The sequence below is a fragment of the Tachypleus tridentatus genome, chromosome 7 (assembly GCF_004210375.1).
Source record: "Tachypleus tridentatus isolate NWPU-2018 chromosome 7, ASM421037v1, whole genome shotgun sequence".
In the NCBI taxonomy this organism is placed as follows: domain Eukaryota; kingdom Metazoa; phylum Arthropoda; class Merostomata; order Xiphosura; family Limulidae; genus Tachypleus; species Tachypleus tridentatus.
The window spans coordinates 20779308-20800305 of NC_134831.1; the positions used below are offsets into that span (position 1 = coordinate 20779308).

The 20998-nt window shown below is 34.0% G+C and overlaps 1 protein-coding gene across 5 annotated transcripts in view; it reads left to right on the forward strand.

Moving 5' to 3' along the window:
• Positions 1-20409, forward strand: part of LOC143255262 (lymphocyte-specific helicase-like) — a 56805-nt gene extending 36396 nt beyond the window's left edge. For 3 of the 5 annotated variants that reach the window (XM_076510667.1, XM_076510665.1, XM_076510666.1), the window contains exons 14-17: positions 12149-12356; positions 14117-14353; positions 18662-18821; positions 19920-20409. In XM_076510667.1, the coding sequence (XP_076366782.1) occupies positions 12149-12356; positions 14117-14353; positions 18662-18821; positions 19920-20173 (859 nt within the window). In that variant the 3' untranslated portion in view covers positions 20174-20409. Of the gene's footprint in view, positions 1-12148; positions 12357-14116; positions 14354-18661; positions 18835-19919 lie in introns of all 5 variants that reach the window. The other 2 variants (XM_076510669.1, XM_076510668.1) reach the window with 1 other exon arrangement.
• Positions 20410-20998: the final 589 nt, after the last annotated feature.

Sequence of the window (20998 nt, forward strand, 5' to 3'; positions counted from 1 at the left end):
AAGTCATAACTAGTGCATAAGTAACTAAGATATAAAACTGAAACCTAAATGAAATTTCATTGTCTATCTGACTAACATATTTATAGGTGAGAAACAACACTGAAGCTGTAGTGAGAGCAAAAACAGCAATACTGCATTTTACAAGTTCTGTTGTTCCAAGTACTGGTATTTAGGTATTGTAGACCTGGGAGGGTCTGGCTCACAAAAAACAAAAACAAAACCTCCTTCCTCCTGCACTTAATTAATATTTATTTAATTACTACAACAAGGCCAGAGTTTAACTAGTCAGTGCTTTTGCTCTGACCCTTTAAATTTACTTTATTGAACTACATTAAAGTCCACACTGTATGAACAGTTCTAATTATACTTTTCAATAATTTTAATTTTGGCAAGAGCATTTACATTTTTAATGCTTTTAAAGTAAATTAAAATTATTGACATCAGTGTCTTGGTTTAGGTGGCTTGATTTTTATTTCCAATATAAATGTTAATAGGGGATATGTACTTAAGACTATTTTTATCATGTATGCAGAAATAGTTGAATTCACATAGTGATCATTCTTTTGCTAATTTTTATGGAACATTTTAGTGAACTGTGTAGGAATCTATCAGCTAGTGTTTTTATATTTACAGATTTGTGCATAAATGCTTAGCAAGTTGATCCAGACTCTGTACACTGTTGTAAGTAGTGGATCTGTTGTGTTTGCGACTTAGTTATAATTTCTGTTACATATTTATCCAGGCTGGTTATGCATATTCTGTTACTGGTCATATATATTTATGTTTTCAACTGTTGCTCCTCTATTTTTACCTGTTATGCTCTTGTATAGCTTATACACTGTCAAAATTTGGTTCTTATAACGTTTGTGTTCAGTTCATATCAATTTAGTTGATGTTTTTCTGTTTGGAGAAGTATTCCATTCGTATAATGTTCTGGTGGGTCTTTTTTAAGTTTGGGTAATTTTGCAGAAATGACTAGCTGTATCTGATGTACCTTTATTGTAATTTTATATTTTTAACAGTATTCTGTTATTGGATATTGACAGCTGCAGTAGATGGGGTTGAAACACTTTTCTAAACAGCTACATCTGTGAACTGAAATGAATACCCATGATTTGGATAATATAGGGCCATGTTGCAAAAGTATATAATCAATGGGGCTAACTGTTACTCTCTGAGGGATATCTGCCTGAGGAATAAAAGATTCCAAGAAGGTACCTTTTACATTTCCTATTTTCCAGAAAGTTGGATAGCCAACGTATAATATCGTGCGGTAGTTCCATTTCTGACATACAGAAACTCAGATCATTATGCCATATAGTGTTTAATGCTATTTTGTTATAGAGAAAATATATGACAGTGTATTGTTCTTTGTTAAAGCTTTCTAGTACAGATTCTGTGAGTCTAACTAGAAGGTCAGTCATGTGTCTAGACCTTCTCAATCCATTTTGTATCTCAGGTTATTTTGAAGTTATATGAATAGTCTATTACTGATTATTTATTCTGTTATTTTTACTTTTTGTGCTTATCAGTCTGATTACCTCAGTTAATTTTGAAGACCCCTCTGAGTGGATTCCTGTACGTGGTAAGGGAACCTCCCAACGAAGGTATTGTTCTTTCAGTTTACCTTCTCTGGGATCTAAACATCCACTCACATGTTTGCCATGCATGGCAACCTGTGAAGGGGAGGAGAGGATCCTGGAGGTTGAAGGGTCCAACCCTAACATACCACTTTAAGGCAAATGTCTCCCTTTTTCCAGTGCCAATGGTTCGGTCAATTGAAGACATTAGGTTGTGGTTCCTTGACGTGTGCTTGTTGCAGTGGTAAGGACCATGATGCTTATGAGTGTGAAACAGAAACCTTATTACATCAATTGCAATGACTCTCGCCCATCGTACTCTCATTCTTGCCCTAAATGGTTAGAAGAAAAAGAGGTGTAGCATTTGAAAACAATTCATAACATTACCTATTCTGAAGCTTAATTGCTTTACACCATCTCATCTCAGATATATGCTGCTGCACTTCGTTCCACAACTACAGTGGGAGTACAGGCAGATCTCTCTGTGCTTCCTAAAGAATCGTTCTCCAAACAACTGAAAAGTCTTTTGACCTCCATGGTTAAAAAAGTTGATGAATCGACTTCTACACCTATCTCTGTCCCTCATATACATTCCACCAAACCCCAGGGTCCACATCCTCTGGTTCCAGGTACAGGCACTTCCTCGGATACATCTTTTTCCCTCACCCTAAGACACAAAACAATCATTCGTTCATGTCCTCAGTCTCTGGAATCTCCTTCCAACAGCAAAGACCTATCCAGTCAACACAGGGCAGGATCCATGGAGGTCGATAGACCTTTCTTGAATAAGGACAGTAAAGAAAAAAAACGTGGTCGAAAACAGAAGGGTTTTCCACCCAATTTGCCTACATGTAAATAAAAATGGCCACCCTGATACAATGGAACTGTCGAGGTTTACATTTTAATGTGGATGACATCAAAACACTGAATGCTTCCTACCATCCTGTTTGTCTTTCCTTCTAGGAAACATTTCTGAAACCTGCTGATACAGTCATCTTTTGGAGGTTTTCTTTATACAGAAATGGCAGGCTGTGGGATGGACGAGTGCATGGAGGAGTAGCAATGTTGGTTGATCAGCATGTGCCCACCCTGTCTTTGCCACTTTACACACCTTTGGAGGCTGTAGCCATCCGTGTTTCCTTGGGTCATACCATCACTGTTTGTTCTCTCTATCTGTCACCTGGAGAGACATATGATCAATTAGACCTTGATGCTTTCATTGAACAGTTGCCATCTCCCTTTTTTCTCCTGGGGGACTTTAATGGACATCATCCCCTCTGGGGAAGTGCTATTATTGATAGGAAGGGGTTGCTCTGTAGAGCATATGCTCTCTGAATACAACCTGTTTCTTTTCAGTACTGGTTCTTCTACTTATTTCCATGCACCTGGTCAGTCCTTTACTGCTATTGATCTCTCAGTTTGCTCCCCTTCATTATTTTCCCATTTTTCATGGACAATAATCCACGAGGCAGTGATAATTTTCCTATAATCTTGAAAGAGACTGGCCGGGTCGATGCCACCCAACCCGTGTGCCTCGGTGGAAGCTGGATTGTGCAAACTGGTCCTCTTTGACTGCTCTTGCAGAACTTGATCCTGCCATCGTCTGTAAGCCATCAATGTGGTGGCAGCAGCAACTGACTGTATTATTCAAGCAGCTGCTCAATGTATTCCTAAAATCTCGACACGTTTTCCACGATATCCTCGTCCATGGTGGAATCCTGTCTGCTACATGGCACAGAAGGCTCAAAATCAAGCCTGGGATACTTTCTGTAGATATCCCACACTCTCGAACAGCATAGCTTTCCAGCGGGTCCTTGCACGTGCTCAATGGGTAAGACATCAAAGCCAGGAGGAATATTGGATTAAGTTTACAACCAACATATCTTCTACCACCAGTTCCAAAGAAATATGGGACAAGGTACGAAAGGTTAGTGGGCAATATAACTCTGTCCTTCTCTCAATCTTGCTCTCTGAAGGCCAGGAAGTAGCTGATACTTTAGGTGAAAGCTTTTGCTGGGTATCTAACACTTCTGCATCTTCTTCCACCTTCTTAGCCATCAAGACTCAGGCAGAGCAGTCACCTCTTTCGGTCAAGCTGATTGTCTCTATGGCTATAATTGTCCCTTTACAATCTGGCAGTACATCGGTTGGACCTGATATATACTTTGAGATGCTGCACCATCTATTTCGGGCTTTTCTTGCCATTCTTCTGATTGTTTTTAACTGGATCTGGCAGGAGAACGTTTTTCATGATGCCTAGTGCCAGGCTGTTGTCCTAATTTTCTCCAAGCCTGGGAAGGATCCCAAGATTCCTTCAAATTATCATCCAATTGCTTTGATGAGCTGTCTCTGTAAGACATTAGAGAGGAGGGTTAATGCTTGTCTTGTTTTGTTCCTTGAACCAAACAACCTCCTCTTGCCCACCCATTGTGGGTTCCGACAACAGTGCTCCACCATGGACCACCTGATTTGACTTGAAATGTCAATCAGAGAAGCCTTTCTCAAATGGCAACATCTTGTATCAATATTCTTTGACATTGAGAATGTTTATGATACGACATGGAAGTATGGCATTTTGCAAGTTCTCCATATTTACAAATTACATGGCCATTTGCCCATTTTTACAAGTTTTTAATGGACAGGAGATTCCAAATTCATGTAGGTTTGACAATTTCCTGTTCTTTTCTACAGGAACTTGGAGTCCCACAGGGTTGTGTTCTGAGTGTCACACTTTTCAGTATAAAAATTAATGCCATCACTGAACAACTCTTTGTCACTGTTGCAAACGGGCTCTGTGTCAACGACTTTCACATCTCATGTCAGTCATTGAACATGAGGTATATTGAGTGGCAGGTACAGACTGCTCTCAGTTGTTTACTAAAGTGGACCATGCAAATGGCTTTACCTTTTCTCTCTCTGAAACCATTTGCATGCACTTTTGCCACCAATGGGGTATTCATCCTGATCCAGAATTTTATATCAGTGAAATTTTCTTGCTGCCTGTAGTTTCTGAGACAAAGTTCTTGCATCTTATCTTTAATCTTAAGCTGACCTTTATACCACACATCAAGCAGCTATGGGTCAAATGCACAACAGCACTGAACATCCTCTGTGTCTTCTCTTCCACCACTTGGGGAGTGGATTGACATTCTGTGCTAAAGATATATCATGCTCATATTCAATTGAAACTCGACTATGGATCACTGGTCTATGGATCTGCCAGACCATCAGCCTTAAAGATCCTAGACCCTATTCATCATCAAGGACTTCGGCTGTGTACTGGAGCTTTTCACACTTCCCCAGTTCAGAGCTTACACATAGTCTCATGAACCTTCTTTGCACCTCTGCCATTTGCAACTGTCTTTACTATATCCTTTGAAACTTCATTCCTTACCAAAGCATCCCACATGGGGTTGTGTTTTACTTCCTTGATGGGCCATGCTTTTTCAGACCAGACGGTCTGCCATTACTTCTTTTGGCCTTCGTATTCAGGTGCAGTTGGATGAATTGGGTCTGTCCTTGAATAACATTGCAGTATCCACTGGTCAGCCCATTCCACCATGGCTTCTTACAGTCCCCAATTGTGACCTATCTTTAAGTCATCTGAGAAAAGTAGACACTTCTGATTGGAAATATTGTTTGCTATTTGCTGAACATCTTTCAAACCATCCTTTCATTCCTATTTATACAGATGGTTCAAAATCAGGTGACTGTGTGGTCTCTGCCATGGGTTGTTGTGGTTTGGTGGTTGTGTGCAGAATACCCTTTACAGCTTCTGTGTTCACTGGTGAACTGTACACCATTTCTCTTGCCTTGGATCACATTGAAGCTAAGCAGTATCCAAATTGCACTCTTTATACTGACTTGCTTAGTTCTCTACTGGTCCTGGAATCGCTTCACTTTAGTTCACACCCTGTTCTTGCCAATACACAAATCTAACTGGCCCATTTCCCTTTAACATTTACTTCTATCCAGTTTTTTTGGATACCAGGCCATTTTGGAATTTGTGGGAATGAGCTTGCCGACACTACAGCTCAGTCTATCTGCTCTGGCACTATCACTGCTGTGCCTGTTCCATACATGGACTATGGTCCTGTATTCAAGGCTAGGCTCTGTGCCAGCTGGCAATTGACTTGGAGTGAGCAGTGCATAAACATGCTTTTCCAAATAAAACCCTATATTGGACTTTGGCCATCTTGTTCCCGTAAGGATCAGAAAGAGGAAGTTGTTCTGACTAGACTTCGCTTTGGCCACAGTTTTTTAACTCATCGTTTTCTTTTATCTGGAACTGATGCACCAGTGTGTGTAGTTTGTATAATACTCAGATCACAATAAGCCACATATTACTTTCTTGTCATTGTTTTGATTCACAACGAGGGCACCATTTTAAGCATGTTCTGTCCCAAGGTTTGTTCATAACGTTAGACAGTGTTATTAGTGATGGTGGCACTGTCCACCTTGGTAATATTTTTAGTTTTTTAAAGGCCATAAATCTTTTTAATGTCATTTAAGTTTTTTTAATTTATACTTTACACCTTTTTAATCTGGCTCGCTTTTAAAAATCACAGTTCATCTAGTTCGATTTGGAATTAGAAACTGGACAAAACATTAAGTAACTCGAAACTAGGACTGGAAATGTCAACTTCAGGTGACAAATGCTGCTGTTTGAACTACCCATTAGTCATCCTGATGAGTTATTATTATAATTTTGCTACATATCTTTTAAAACCTTTTTCTTACTTTCCTTTTTGAAAATGGCCATAACATCAAATAACTCAAAACCAGGGCTGGAAAGGCCAACTTCAGGTGATTGACAGTGGTTTTTGTACTTACCTGTTAATCTTCCTGGCGAATTATGATAATTACAGTTATGCTACAGAAAGACCTTTACAACTTGAATTACTTTAGTTTTTCTCTTAACGTTGTGGACTAGATGTAAACATTAGTTTTATGCTATTTATGTTGTTTTTTTAAGTTCATTTTGTTTTACCTTAATTTTCTCATATGAATTTTACTAAATTTACTTTTAACTTTTTACCAGATGTGCCATAAAATACTAAATCAATCAACCAACCAATTTTGAAGGTATGTGGATGGTTTCTTCCAGTATTTTACCTGTTGCACTTATCAGGCAGATTGGGCAGCAACTGTTTCATTTATTTGCTGATTTTCTTTCTTTATGTAACATTAAAATATTTGCTTATTTCCAAGAAACTTTGAGATCTATCCTGATTTAAGTGACTGGTTAAAGAGTGCTGCATAGTGTTCAATTTCCTAGTGCCTTTTTTAAGGAGGGATGCTTGTGTGCCATCTTCTAGAGTTTTGTTCTTTATGATTTTTATTGCTTGTTGAAATTCTACTGCTGTTATTTCTTTAGTAATATTTTCTGTTGTATTGTTGTCATTTATTGTTTTAATGTTATTATATAATTTATATTGGAAAAAGTGGATTGTATGTTTCTTTGTTTGTTTGTTAAAAATTGATGTACTTCATAACAGAATGGAGTATTCATATCTGGTTCATGATATGTTCTAAAGGTAATTTGTAATCACATGTTCTCTATGGAATTATTCTTGACTTTTTTGAACTAAGTGTTGAGAGATGTATTTTAAAATGTGGTCTTTCTATTGGTTACAAACATCTGTCTCAACTAAGTATAATTGACAGGGAACTTGTATCTCTGTTTGTAGAAAGAGGATGACATTTGTAATGAGATCCAAGAAGTTTATTTCTCTATTTTCTACTCCATTAAGGAGTGTGAAAAGAAAATGCATAAACAGTGTAATTAATCTATATTCCTTCTATTTATGGGAGGTTAGTAAAGTCATTTTCAAGTTATAAAGTGATAAGGTTAAAAATTTGTGAAGTTGTGCAAAACTAAAAGAATATTTTTGTGAGTTCTCTTCTGAAATAAAGGAATTAAAACTATAGTGTAAATTTTAATACTAATTCTATTGGGATTCATTCATAGTAAGATTGCTTAATTAAATTTTTAATGTAACAAAGTAAAACCATGCAGAATGTGCAGTACAGAGGTGTCTGAAATAATAGAGTTCATGTTTATTTGCTTACATAATGCTCTTAAGAATACACAGTAATAACGTGCAAAATAAACAATATCCTGTAACATTCGTAATTTTTTGTCTTTCTAACTATGGTATAATAGACTTTAATCTTACCTTAAGAATTGGAGAAAAAATGTCAATTTTGTGTTTCACAAATACTTTTGTTTACAACTGTTGTTTTGGAGTAAATACATTATAAGGTAGAGACTGAAATGGCTTATAAACAAGTTTGTGTTTAACCAAATAACTGGATTAATCTTAACGTTTACTTTTTAGACAGTTGGGGAGGAGTTTAAGTTGGTTTGGTCACTTAGAATTTTTTTCATGATTTGTTTTTAGATTTATCTATATTTCTAAAATTTTCAGGCTATTTAGTTACTTTTGCAGTTTTTTACCATGTCAAATTGACATTTAATTTCAGTGAGGTGGGACACAAAAGTTGAATCTATTTTCTTTTATTTCCAGCTTTTAAAATCTTTAATTGTATAAACACCAATACTGTTTTTAAATTCCTTTATGCACATGTCACAAAATGTTGAGTTATAGTTAATTACACTAGTTTACTGTCAGTGTATTTTAGTAACATTATTATTGTCTAGTACATTATAATTCAGTTTTATATTATTTAAGACTTTATTCATTTATTTAAAAAGAAACTGCTAAAACAGTAATTATATTTTCACATTTGCTCTCAAGTAGTTTTAGCAATTGAGATTTTAACTTTACTATATATTACTGTGGTTAAGAATATCTTTCTTGCTGGCAATAAACTACATATACATACAGTAAGGGGCATGGATTCTGGGGGGATGGGGTATACATCCCCCCTTCATTTTAGGTGGGAGGGGGGTATGGTGGATACAACCATCTGCCCCTACGGTTTGGTCTGTTGAATTGTTTATTGCATCACAGGCCTACAAATTGTGTTTGTTTTTGTGATTCTTGTGTTCTTACCAGTCGAATTACATAATTAGGCCAAGATGTAGGCTTTTTCAGTAGCCGAAATGTACATCTTTAATATAGGTGTGCTTCTAAGCTTTTCGATCGAAGCAATAGTTCATAAGTATCAGTCAGTAGGCCTAAGTATACATGCAAGTATTGTGGCAACAAGATTACTCTCTGACTGCATGTTTACAGCTTTCAGGTTCACGTAATCAGAGATTACCAACTTGCAAATTGAACAGTCCACATAAGTGGTTGCAAAAATCATACACCCCCTACCCTATTGGGTGTAAAAAATCTACACTCCTGCATACAGTTCATTTACTAGTAACCTGATACAAGTTCTTAAACTGGCCTTGAAAGGAAATTACAAAAGGCATTCCTGAGTTCAAGTTGTGCCATGCCCACTAACAAAATAAAAGCTGGGTTTCTAAGTGTCTGTTTTAAGTTAAATGGCATGCTTATTACCAAGATAAGGAGCAGATGCTGTCCTTGAAGGTTATTTTTCTCAGTGCAACAAATATTTTGTACATCTGGTTTGAAAGGTATTGAGATGAGGCTAAGTTTATTGTGAGAGTGTTGTGTAGCACTTTGCAATCATCTCTTTTGCCTTATATTAGTTTGATAAACAGATTTTTATGTTTGTATATTTTAGTTACTTGTGTATTATACATGTTTTAGGTTTTTTTTTTAAAGACATCTAGATAAGGTAGATCATTGATGACAACATAGCTATTTGACTGTGATGTTATTTGCAACCAATGAATCTAACTAAATTAATAATTCTATAGTGAGATAGCAAGTATGTATAAGTGAGCTTAATGAGGTTAGCCTCAATAATAAAAAAAAAATCCCTAGTCCATTGTCACTAAACAGTTCGTCTTAGTAGAGTTAAGGACATGAATTGGGAGATACGTTGTTGACAGATGAATTGTGCTTCCCATTGCAGTCTGATATGAGATATTGATGCAGTTGGAAAGTGTATGGAACTAGATATAACCACAGTTAGTTGGAGGAAAGACATGCATGTGGTGGTGAAATTCTGATCTAGCTTGGGATCCATATTTTTGGCCTTTGATGACTAGGAGTGATGTATGATACAGTGATGCATTTTTACAACCATTAGAGTTGCCATTTATGTAGGTACAGTATGTCAACTTTCTCTTGATGGATGGTAGCATATATTTCCACTATACTCAGTTTTTTGAAAGAAGATATTTAGTGACTGAACTGACCCTTAAGCTAAATGAATTTGAATTCAAATGACCATGGTGCTTTAGAAACATGGTTGGCATTCAAAAGCTTGCTTTCCAAACCATATTGATGAAACATATGTGAATGGGAAATATACTCTTCAAAACAAGAAATGCAAAAGGGATATTTTTGTTATTTTAAAGAAAAATATATGTAATAACATTACAAGCTCAGAGTATGTTATGTTACACGTGTTAAGGCACTGATTGTCAAACCAAAATGACAATAAAAGCTGTGCACTTTGAAAATGGAGGAAAACATCGGATTTTTCGCCAAAACGCATGCGTGTCCAATAAAATTGTTTGAGAGATCTGCATGTTCTGCAAGTGCAACATGTCCAAAATCCCTATAAAAGTGACGGGTTCTTGGTTTCCATAGCTCAGTGTTAAGCCACCGACACACAATACAGTTACGCCAAGACTGACTGAAGCACAACGCAACAACGCCATTGGTCGTTGGAAGCAGGTGAATCTCAATCAGATGTTGCCAGAAATGTGAATGTCCACCCAAGCACCATCACAAGGCTATGGAATTGTCACCAACAACATGGATCAACTCGTGACCGTCCACGATTTGGCAGACTTCGTGTGACCACGCCCACACAAGATCACAACATCTGGTTACGTGACCTTCGGGATAGGACCACCACTGTGACGTCTACTGCTTCAACCATACCAGGGCTGCGTAAAATTTCCGATCAGACGGTACGCAACCGTCTACGAGATGCAGGAATCCGACCTCAACGTCCAGTCAGAGGTGTCATTTCTCACTCACCAATATCGTCAAGCACGGCTGCAGTGGACTCGCGCACATTGGATATGGCCTCATCAACGATGGAGGCATGTTTGATTCAGCGATGAATCACGTTTTATGCTTCGTAGGCAGGATGGAAGGACCCATGCTTACTGTCGCCGAGGTGAACGTTTTGCAGCAAACTGTGTGCAGGATGTTGACAGATTTGGTGGTGGCAGCATCATGATTTGGGCTGCTATTGCCTACAATGCCAGAACAGACCTTTTGCACATTTGAGGGATTTTTACGGCTCAACGATACATCGACGAGATTCTTAGGCCCCATGTGCAACCCATCATGGTGAACGTCAACGATGTTTCTCAACATGACAATGCCCGTCATGTTCTTCCCTGGCCCTCTAGATCACCAGATTTAAACCACATCAAACATCTTTGGGACAAGTTGGACTAACGTCTGCGACAGCGACAACCTCAACCACAGACTCTACCTCAGCTTGCAGCAGCTTTGCAGGCTGAGTGGACAGCCATTCCACAGGATGTGATTCGTCATCTCATCACTTCCATGGGCAGGAGATGCCAAGCAGTTATTGATGCTCATGTGGGGCATACTCGTTATTGACGTTGAGTGACATTAAACTTCATCTAATGAGCGTGGACTTCACCTTTGCAGACTTTGAATGTTCAGCAGTGAATGTGCAAAGTTTCACACATGTCATGCAGAACTACCCGGAATAACCTTGTTAACAATTTGTCTCATATTTTGCCTTTTGCTTTTCTTTTTTTGAAGAGCATATTATTTCAGTAACTCAGAACTCCATGTATTTTAAACTTTTCACATCATTGTAGGATTTGCATCAGTGTCTGAAGTGACCATATGTTTGGTAAAAAACGTTGTAAATCATTTTTGGTTGCAAAATATGTAGTACTAAATAAATATCTGCTTATCACATAACTTGTTGTCTGACATTGCATAGACATTAGCATGGAATAGGGAGGCTCACTAGAATTAGTTGATAATATTAATTGTGCCTTGTTAGACAGAATTTAGTAAACTCTACTTAGCATTCAACTTTTTTGAGTAATTCTATTTAAACAATAGGTTTGTTTTTTTGAATATTTTTGTGAATGTCAGTTTATTCATAAAATGAATTGCTTAAAAGAAACTGGTTCTTTATGCAAAAATACAAAATTGTTTTTAGTATTGCTAAATACTATTTTTACTATTTTTCTTAATAGAAAAAATATTAATACTTATATTAATATAAGTATATTTAAATGTGAAATTTAAATTTTATTTTTATTTAAGACTAATTACTGATTTTATTTTAATGACTTAAAGTGCTGCAGATTTGTGAATTTATGTTTAGAATTGTTATTATATTAATAATGTGGATTGTTTCATCAGAAATTAACTTTAATAAAATATGAGTAATTATTTTTGTTCATAATAATTTAAAGAAATTACAGTTGATCAATGTTTAAGATATTAAAATGAGCAAAATTCAGTTTATACCTTGTTAGTTAAAGAAAAATAAAAATAACTATATTTTTAAAGAAAATCTGTGGAAACATCAGTGGTATCCCTGAAGATGCAGAATATTCTGATGCAACTACGAAAAATTTGTAATCACCCATACCTCTTGGAATATCCTCTTGACCCACTCACCCAGAACTTCAAAATAGATGAAGAACTTGTGAAAGTGTGTGGTAAAATATCTCTCATGGATAGTCTTCTCAAGGAATTAAAGAAACATGGTCACAAGGTAATTTACCAATCAATAAATTCAGATATCTTGGGAAAATCAATGATTATAGTGCATGCAATCTTTTTATTTGTTGCTGGAAATTTAAAAATATTTATTCATATTTTCCTTTTAAACATTATGTATTACTGCTGATAGTTATTCTTAGAAGTTTCTCCATTATTTGTTTTCTAACTATGCTATATTGTAGTAATCAAATAGTATAACATATTTAGTGTCAAATGCTAGGGTTAAAACTGTTGTCAAGAGATTTTATACATGTGTGCTTTAACTTACATTGAGTCAACATTTGGTTTCAAAAAGAATGTTGAATTATGTTTTGAAGACTTAAAGGACTTGCAGACCTTGGAAAGAATCAGAAGGTTTTAAACCATTTTAGCCTATCTAGTTTTTTGGGAGAGTGATGGAAACAAGTCTCTTTAAAAGTGGATTGATGAATAATGGTCAAAATGTGAACTTATCAAGACACCAACTAGAGTTATCTTCCTCTTCAACTTTAAACCTGTAAACATCATCTCCAGGATCATTGAAAAGAACACATTCTGTGTACATGATAATTACTGTTTGAATCTTCAGTCTCTTATCTGGCATATTGGTTCAAAGGTGGTTTTTGATCAGTTTTATCTTACTGCATTTTGCACATCTGTAAGTCTCAGAGTACTTGCAAGTATTTTGAACTCACTGCTAAGTAGTTCTGTGGAATTTTCTCTGCATTAAAATACTTTTATTTGTGAGCTTTCAGTCCTCTTACCATAGCCTTCATCGGCAACAGTGTATTGTATAATAAAAATTCATTAAACAGTAAGACACTACTTTAAAATAGGTATCAAAGCCATTAAAGGTTTAACTTTACAATGAAACCACAACAAATAACATGCTTTGTCTATGTGGTATCCATGCAGTATATAGCAGTTGATGGCCATTGTTTTAATTAATAACTGCTGGTGGCCCTTCTGTCTTGTATGGCAACAGCTTCTTTGATTTTCAGCACCATGTACTTATCAACCTTATATATGGATATTTTGATGATACATAATCAGCTAGTGAGCTTCATTAATGTTATATATATCTACTCTCAGAATATTTTGATTGTAAGAAAGCACACACTATAGAAATGTGTATCAGATTTCTTTTTCTATTTATTAAAACCTTCAGACAAAAAAGTTTTCTCACCTTGGTATTTAGTGCCTGTAATAAAATGACAACCAAAATGATAAATTTTTTCTGTAGATGCAGAATATTCAAGCTAAATGTTTTACCATTCAAATATGAATTTTCATCCATGAGTCTTTGGAAAGCAGAAGGCTAACTTAGATCAGATTGAATTGGTCAATTGTGGGGTGTTTGGTATATGTCATTTGGACCACCTACTCCAAGAGTTGGTCTAGACAGAGTTGATTATCTGTCAGTGCTGCTGTTTGACTTGTGTAATTCTTCAATGCTAGTTGGTTTGCTCAGTATAGCTGCATATCTGCAAGCAATCTGAAAGATCTTGTAAATGATATCAAATAGCAAAGTTGGCATACCCAGCATTAAGCTCTGCAAGCATGTGCAAGAAGCAACTTTATAGTGGCCTTGAATAATAATATTTTACCATTTTGTTTTGTAGTAACTGACATTAAAAGTGTTTTTTAAATGAGATGATTTAGAATGTTTATTTCTTATTTTTAGTGTCTAGATTTTTTCCCCCGTTAGAATATCAGTGTGTGTGTATAGTGTGGTTAAAAGAAAATTAATGATAACCCTTCTTCTTCTTCTAGGTATTACTTTTTTCCCAAATGACTACCATGCTTGACATTCTACAAGATTACTGTAATTTAAGAAAATTTAAATTTTCAAGACTGGATGGAAGTATGCCTGTCAATGATAGACAACAACAAATACAAAATTTCAATGAAGACCCAGACATCTTTATTTTCTTGCTTAGTACCCGTGCAGGAGGACTTGGGATCAATTTGACTGCTGCTGATACTGTGATAATTTATGATTCTGACTGGGTATGTTTAATTTCACACAGGAAAAGAAGAGATTTGTGTTTTTTGAAGTTTTTTTGATCATTTGTTTTATTGACACTTTTAACTGTATGCACATGTTGAAACATTTTATGGAGTTACTTTGAAAACTTTTTGTAATAAATTTATTGTTGCATGTCAATACAGTTAATATAAGGATATTACATAAGTTTTAATTTCAAAAGAAGATATAAGCAAAACTTTCTTTGCTTATGTTGTCACATGACATGTGAGTGGTGTTACTGGTATTTTAATTTGTTTTATTCCGAGATTCCAACAATTGCACTATCTTATTTCAAACACAATCTTTATATACTTTCAAAGTCCAGATTAGAGAGTGAACAAAGTAAATGTTTCCTTTTAATGAGATAATATAAATAAATTTTCTGAACCCACAACAGATGGCCCTGCTTGTCTGTCTTTAAATTTCAAAGCTGTATTCAGAACCATATTATTTTGATTGATGTACATGTTTATAACCAGTAGAAAAAGCCACAAACTTCCAACTTTTTTGAAGTTGATGACATTTTATGATGTCTCAATTCTGTAATATGACAGTAAGTGAACTTTGTACTTAAAGCATTTAACAATTTTATATCCTAATTAGAAGAAAAATTTAAATTAGATATTTCTGGACATTCTGTTTCAGTGATTTGTGTATTTATTTCACTTCACTGTACCTTGATGATTCAGCTACAGTTAATGTTAGGCAAAGAAAATAACATGTAGTATAAACTCTTACCTTTTAAAAAGTATTTGATAGTCATTACACAGACTAGAGGTTAAATATGGTAACTGTAGAGTAAAAAGTATTTTTATTAATAAATATCACTTTGCATTCAGACCAGTTTGAATAAGACTGGCTCTGTAAATGTACATAACAATTTTTAGTCAAAATACTTTGTAAGAAATGATTTTTTCTATACCATAGACTTGTATGCCAAAGGTAAAAACATTGCCAAATTTTGAGAACGTACATTTACAGTTATAGTGTATGTATAGTTCCACAGGAACAGGAGTATTATTTTAAACACCTTCACTGCCTAATAAAGTTAAAATTATTAAGTGAACAGTGAGTTTATAGTTGTTAACCAGTCAAGCCATGTTGTCTCTTCGGTTCCTAAGATTACACCGGTTTAGATGTTAAGATGCTACTAAGTTGTGTTTTAAAATTCATAAACTTGTTAAATTCATGTGAACCATGAGTGTTTCATTGTATATTACACAGATAACAGGAGAATTACTGAACAAGTGCAAATTGAGTATATTACAGAAATATTAGCATGTTTCCAAAACATTGTAATATTCATAATTCAGGATGCTTGTAGGAAATGAATGGCAAAAAGAAATTATTATTAACACCAAAGAATTACAAACATATTAATTATGGAATATTTGGTATGTCAGTATACATATTTTATACATAGGTATTACTTTTATCTATATTTATCTTTGCACTTACTGTATATTGTCAGGGAGCATAATGTCAGTAAGTAGGTTTCTATCTAAACAGCGTTGCAGAGCTGTAAAAAAGGATTTGTCTTCCCAAAACTAGTTATGGAGGATCACTTCAGTATAGTGTAAAAGATGCTATTAACAAACTCCTGTTTAGAGATAAACTGTTTTTATTAAGTAAGTTCTTTTGATCTCTCAAATTTTATGCATAACTGAGTTTCCACATAAGTAGTCATGGAGGGAATTCACTGGGTATATTACATTATTGACATGATGTATATGAAGCATTCAAAACAGAATGTTTATTTCAGTAAAACCTGGCAATGCAAAGATGGAACAAATCTACACAGTTTTGTTTAGCTTGTATTTCATGTCTGTGTATATTGCATTGACATTTGCAAATATATATATTTAGTAAATTATAAAAAAATTACCAGTAATTATATAAAGTAATAATTTATCAGTAATTCTGTTTTAATTCATTATGAAACAATATTTAAATAAGCATTGCCTTTACAACACACATCATGTGTAGTAGAGCTTAGGTAGATATCATTAACTGGTGGTTGTCAAAGAAACAGGTTATGTATGACCAGTTACAGTTAAAGAAACCCTGTCTAAAGCAAAATATGGACAACAGAAGTTTTTGTAAAAAAATTAATTGAAATATTGATGTTTAGAATGCTTCATTGACAGTACATAATGATGTGGCACATTAAAGGATTTCCAAGAACATAACTCTATCTGTATCATAATTTTTTGTTGAAACAGTTATATCTGTGCCAATAAATAACAGAATACATCACATTTATAATAATCAGTAATTTAGTGTGTTGTATGCTTGAGGAATATTTACTGTTTGCAGTGGCACCAGTATCAGCTGTTGAACGTAAGACTTACACATGTAAGTCTGTTCTCAAGGTTAGGTTGACATATATTGGGGGAGTGGGGAATGCATTTTGGTCAGATTAGTAGATTTCTGTAATGATCTATGTTAAATTCAACATTCAGGAAATGCAAAATTTAACCATTTTGCTTCATTGAATAAAATATTTTATGGGAGAGCAGAAGGATGCAACTGTTTTCAATGGTTGCACAACTTTTACTGCATGCTAAAACTTTTACTATCTTAAAATTCACTAAAACAGATCTGTATAATACAACTGACTTTGTCAAACAACAAACAAAATGCCAAGGACAGAAAAGATTAAAGACTGAAGGTAAAGATGGGCACATGCAGCTTGATGAAATTGGATTAATAGTTTTCACTTTATATATTGTAAACTATGGGGCTTTTAGACTATGTTACACTCTTGAGCTTGAGATATTAGTTTTGAAAATTGTGTATTGCTACTATTGTTAAGTACAAGCAGTGTGTTGGTGTTTTTATTACGTCTAAATCCAAGGTATCTAATGAAATAAATGCAAGTACTTTTATTAAAAGTAAAACATATATTGTTGATTTGTATTCTTGAGAATCTTCTACAAATTTAGAGGGCTTTTGCAGTACACATTTAACAAGATATGTTAATGCATTTCTAAATATATATTAAAATGAAGCAAAACTAGATTATAAAATAAATGTATGATGGTCAATCCATTACAGATATGAATTTACAGGATAGGTATTTGTCATTGGTGTTGGATTTATTTTAATGTATTAAATACTGTTGTATTAAAAATTGATACTGGTGTTACTTGCCTATACAAATGGCTTTATAAATATCAAATGTGTGTCTGTGTGTATTATACCATGTATATTCCTAAATTATATGAATACATAAAAGTAGTAAACTAACATAAAAATAATTGTATCTAGGTTATGACATGGCATGATTTTAATTAGATAGTGTGTATTAATCACACTGTTAAGAAATGATATGCAAGTGTTACAAGCCTATCTTAGTGTAATTGTTTGTCTGTATACCCTGCCCTTTACACATGGTTCAGCAGGATGTTTCATTTTTCTGTGGTTTAACATTGTTTCTGTACTGGCCCTCTAATTAGTCTTTGCAGAATACAGATTATATTTTAATTTTTAGTCTCTTGTTGTATAATAGTATTCTCAAATATCACTTAGCTTACTTCAAACTCCTAAGAAGGAAGTAACTTTAGCTGGTTGGTTTCATGTTAGTTTGATATGTATCTCTAGGCATTAGATTACGATACTGGTGATGTGTCAAAAAGTAGTTCCAATTTTGTAAAGTTGAAATCTTTCTTTTTTTAATTCTATACTTATCATTAGTTCACTTTCAGCATTTTCTACATAGGTTAATAATTTGAATATCAGATGTTAGGTATTATTAGGATTATTGCCTAGACTTGTGCTTTAAAAATATATATATTATTTAGTAGTACATTATAGTTTGATGAGGTCTTCAAAACAACTGAAAACTTGTAGTTAAAATAAAAGTATGTAATGTGGTGAACAGGCCTTGTATACGTTTTTTACATTAAGTCTGTGATAGTACATCCATTATTTATTTACTCATTGAATATAAAGAAATACCTTATAGGATAAATTATACTTGCATTTAAATATTTTCTTTTGGTATATTTAAAAGTTAACAGAAAAAATTGCCTTTTGCATTAAGGCTTCCTATTTCTTTCTGTGATTAGTCATATTTCAAAGATATTCTATTTAGGCCTCACTCCCAGGAAATATTTTGACATTTTGCTCTATTTTTCATGTGTTTTTACCATAGGTTAATGATCATGCATAAGTATAAGCCTGTAGTATAATTGTATAGTTAAATTTACACAGGTATTACCTACAAAATAACTATATAAAAAGAATACAGTAAACATAATACAGAATTTTCTTACACTGTTTGACAGAATCCTCAGTGTGATCTTCAGGCTCAAGACAGATGCCACAGGATTGGCCAAACTAAGCCTGTTATAGTTTATCGATTAGTCACTGCCAATACTATTGATCAGAAAATAGTTGAAAGAGCTGCTGCCAAAAGAAAATTGGAGAAAATGATCATTCAGAAAGGTATTTCATAAATGTATGTTCTGAAAGTAAAAATAATGTATATATGTAATAGAAATATTTCTGTCTGTTTGAAATGTTGCATTTTTACAGTACAAAAATATTTAGGGTGGTGAAAGCATGTTTTAAAAAATTGTGTTAGCTTAAACTTCAGCATTTCTTTATTATGCACAAAGTAAAAGCAGACTGGTTTAAGCTGCAACCTTTTTCCCTCATATAAACTTACAACAGAGTAATGGTGTTATTATTTGTGTGATGAAATTTACAATTTAGTGTACACTGCATAATTGAACATCTGCATTTGCAGTAAAGAAAAAATGGACAATAAGCTTTCACTATTACAAGAAGAAAGATTAAAGAAAAGCATGTTACTTAAACATACATTTCATAAGTGTCTTATGAAAGTAACCATGATACCATAGTTTTAAATGCTGTTGAAACTGAGCTTTATTTTATTTTTTTTTAATTTAAACGTTTTAAAACTCTGAAATATTAATTGTAGTTGAAATTTGTATTGGGAACAGGGTATCAAAGAACTTGTGTTTATGATGAGAAATCTTTACGTGTAGCATGGATGCATAACATGTACCAGAATTCCTCGTTACTTAACTAAAATCATGCTGAAAATGTATGAAACCATATCAGAGATTGTACTAGCAAGGTTGTGCTGTAACCTGTTATACAGCTACTGGATTGTGTTTATAAGACTTAGAATAATTTTAGTTCACTTATTCCAAAGTAGTGAACCTGTCTATGGAATGTTTGGTGTGTGCAAAATGGCATGGCTATTTAAGAGAACAAAAAAACATTATTATTTTTCAACATTGGCAAATATTAAAATAGTAGTCTCAAAGGTCTGCATGATGTTTATTGTGGTGCCCAGAAAAACTGAATTTATAATTTTCATTTTTTACCCAAATAAAAAATATATAATTTTACATTAAAATCCTGAAATAAGCAGTGTTCATGTCACTTTGTTAAAGTTTTTGATATATTTCTATAAAAGAGTGATTCAGCTTGAGCTCTGAATTTTCTGGTTTACTTGACTTTTTACTAATTATTTGAATTATTACTATACTAAACACAAATTTCTGCTTTTAGGCAAATTCACCACAGGCTGTAATGCCTTCATGAAATCCCACCAGCCAATCAGAGCCAAAGAATTACTTGAGTTACTTCAGTCCAAAGATCATGAAGGTGTGGTCAAGTTTTCAGATGGCATGAGGTTTTCAAAACAAGAATTGGATCTTCTGCTTGATCGATCTGATATGGTCAACAGATCACAAAAAACAAACTCCTTGAAAGAAGTGGACAGGCTTTTCAAAGTAATTGATATCCAAGGAACAGTTAATTAAGGTTCTTGTTAAGATAAATCTTAGTAGCAATACTGAGTTGAAATCTGAAATTCTACTTATATTAGATTTTTTTGTTATTAAATCACACATGTTGATGTCACCCTTTGTTTTCTGAAATTATAAATTATTGATGCTACTATCTTTTTCTCACCTTTTAAGCTGAAGATGCAAGTTTTAATAGTTTTAGTCCAGAATGTATTTACATAAAGAAAAATAAAACTTTGCTCATTTTTGTATTTTAGTTTTGGAATTATTTGTGTTAATTATGAATGAGGTCACGTGCTAAAAAGCATTTTTTGTTCTGGAACATGTAGTTTACTAAGCCATTTGTAAATAATCTGACCAGAAGCATCTAATGTCATAAGTACAACTTCTGACATATAAATTTTATACATAATATAGTTTTTGAGGCTATCCAATTTTAAAGTGACTTTAGTTTTGAAATTACTGTGATCTCTATCATACTGAAAAATTCTGATCACTATTACTGTGTGCCAAGTCACTTCATAATTTGATAATGTTTTGTTGCAGCAAGTATTGCATATTGCTTTAGACACTAGTGCAGCCTAAAATTTTATTTATAGAACACTATGAAATTCCACTTGAGTATTAGAAGGAACTGTACTATCATCATCTAGATTCAGGGACAGTTCAGTTTAGAGATTCACTACAAAACTGCAGCTAACCTGATTCCCAAACTAGAGTGAAAAACATCTGAATCTTAACTGCCAATACTAGAGCATGTTCATTTCTCTATTCCCCTCAACCATATCACTATTTGCAAATAAAAAGTAATTACTGGCTAGAGTAGTGACTTGCATGGAA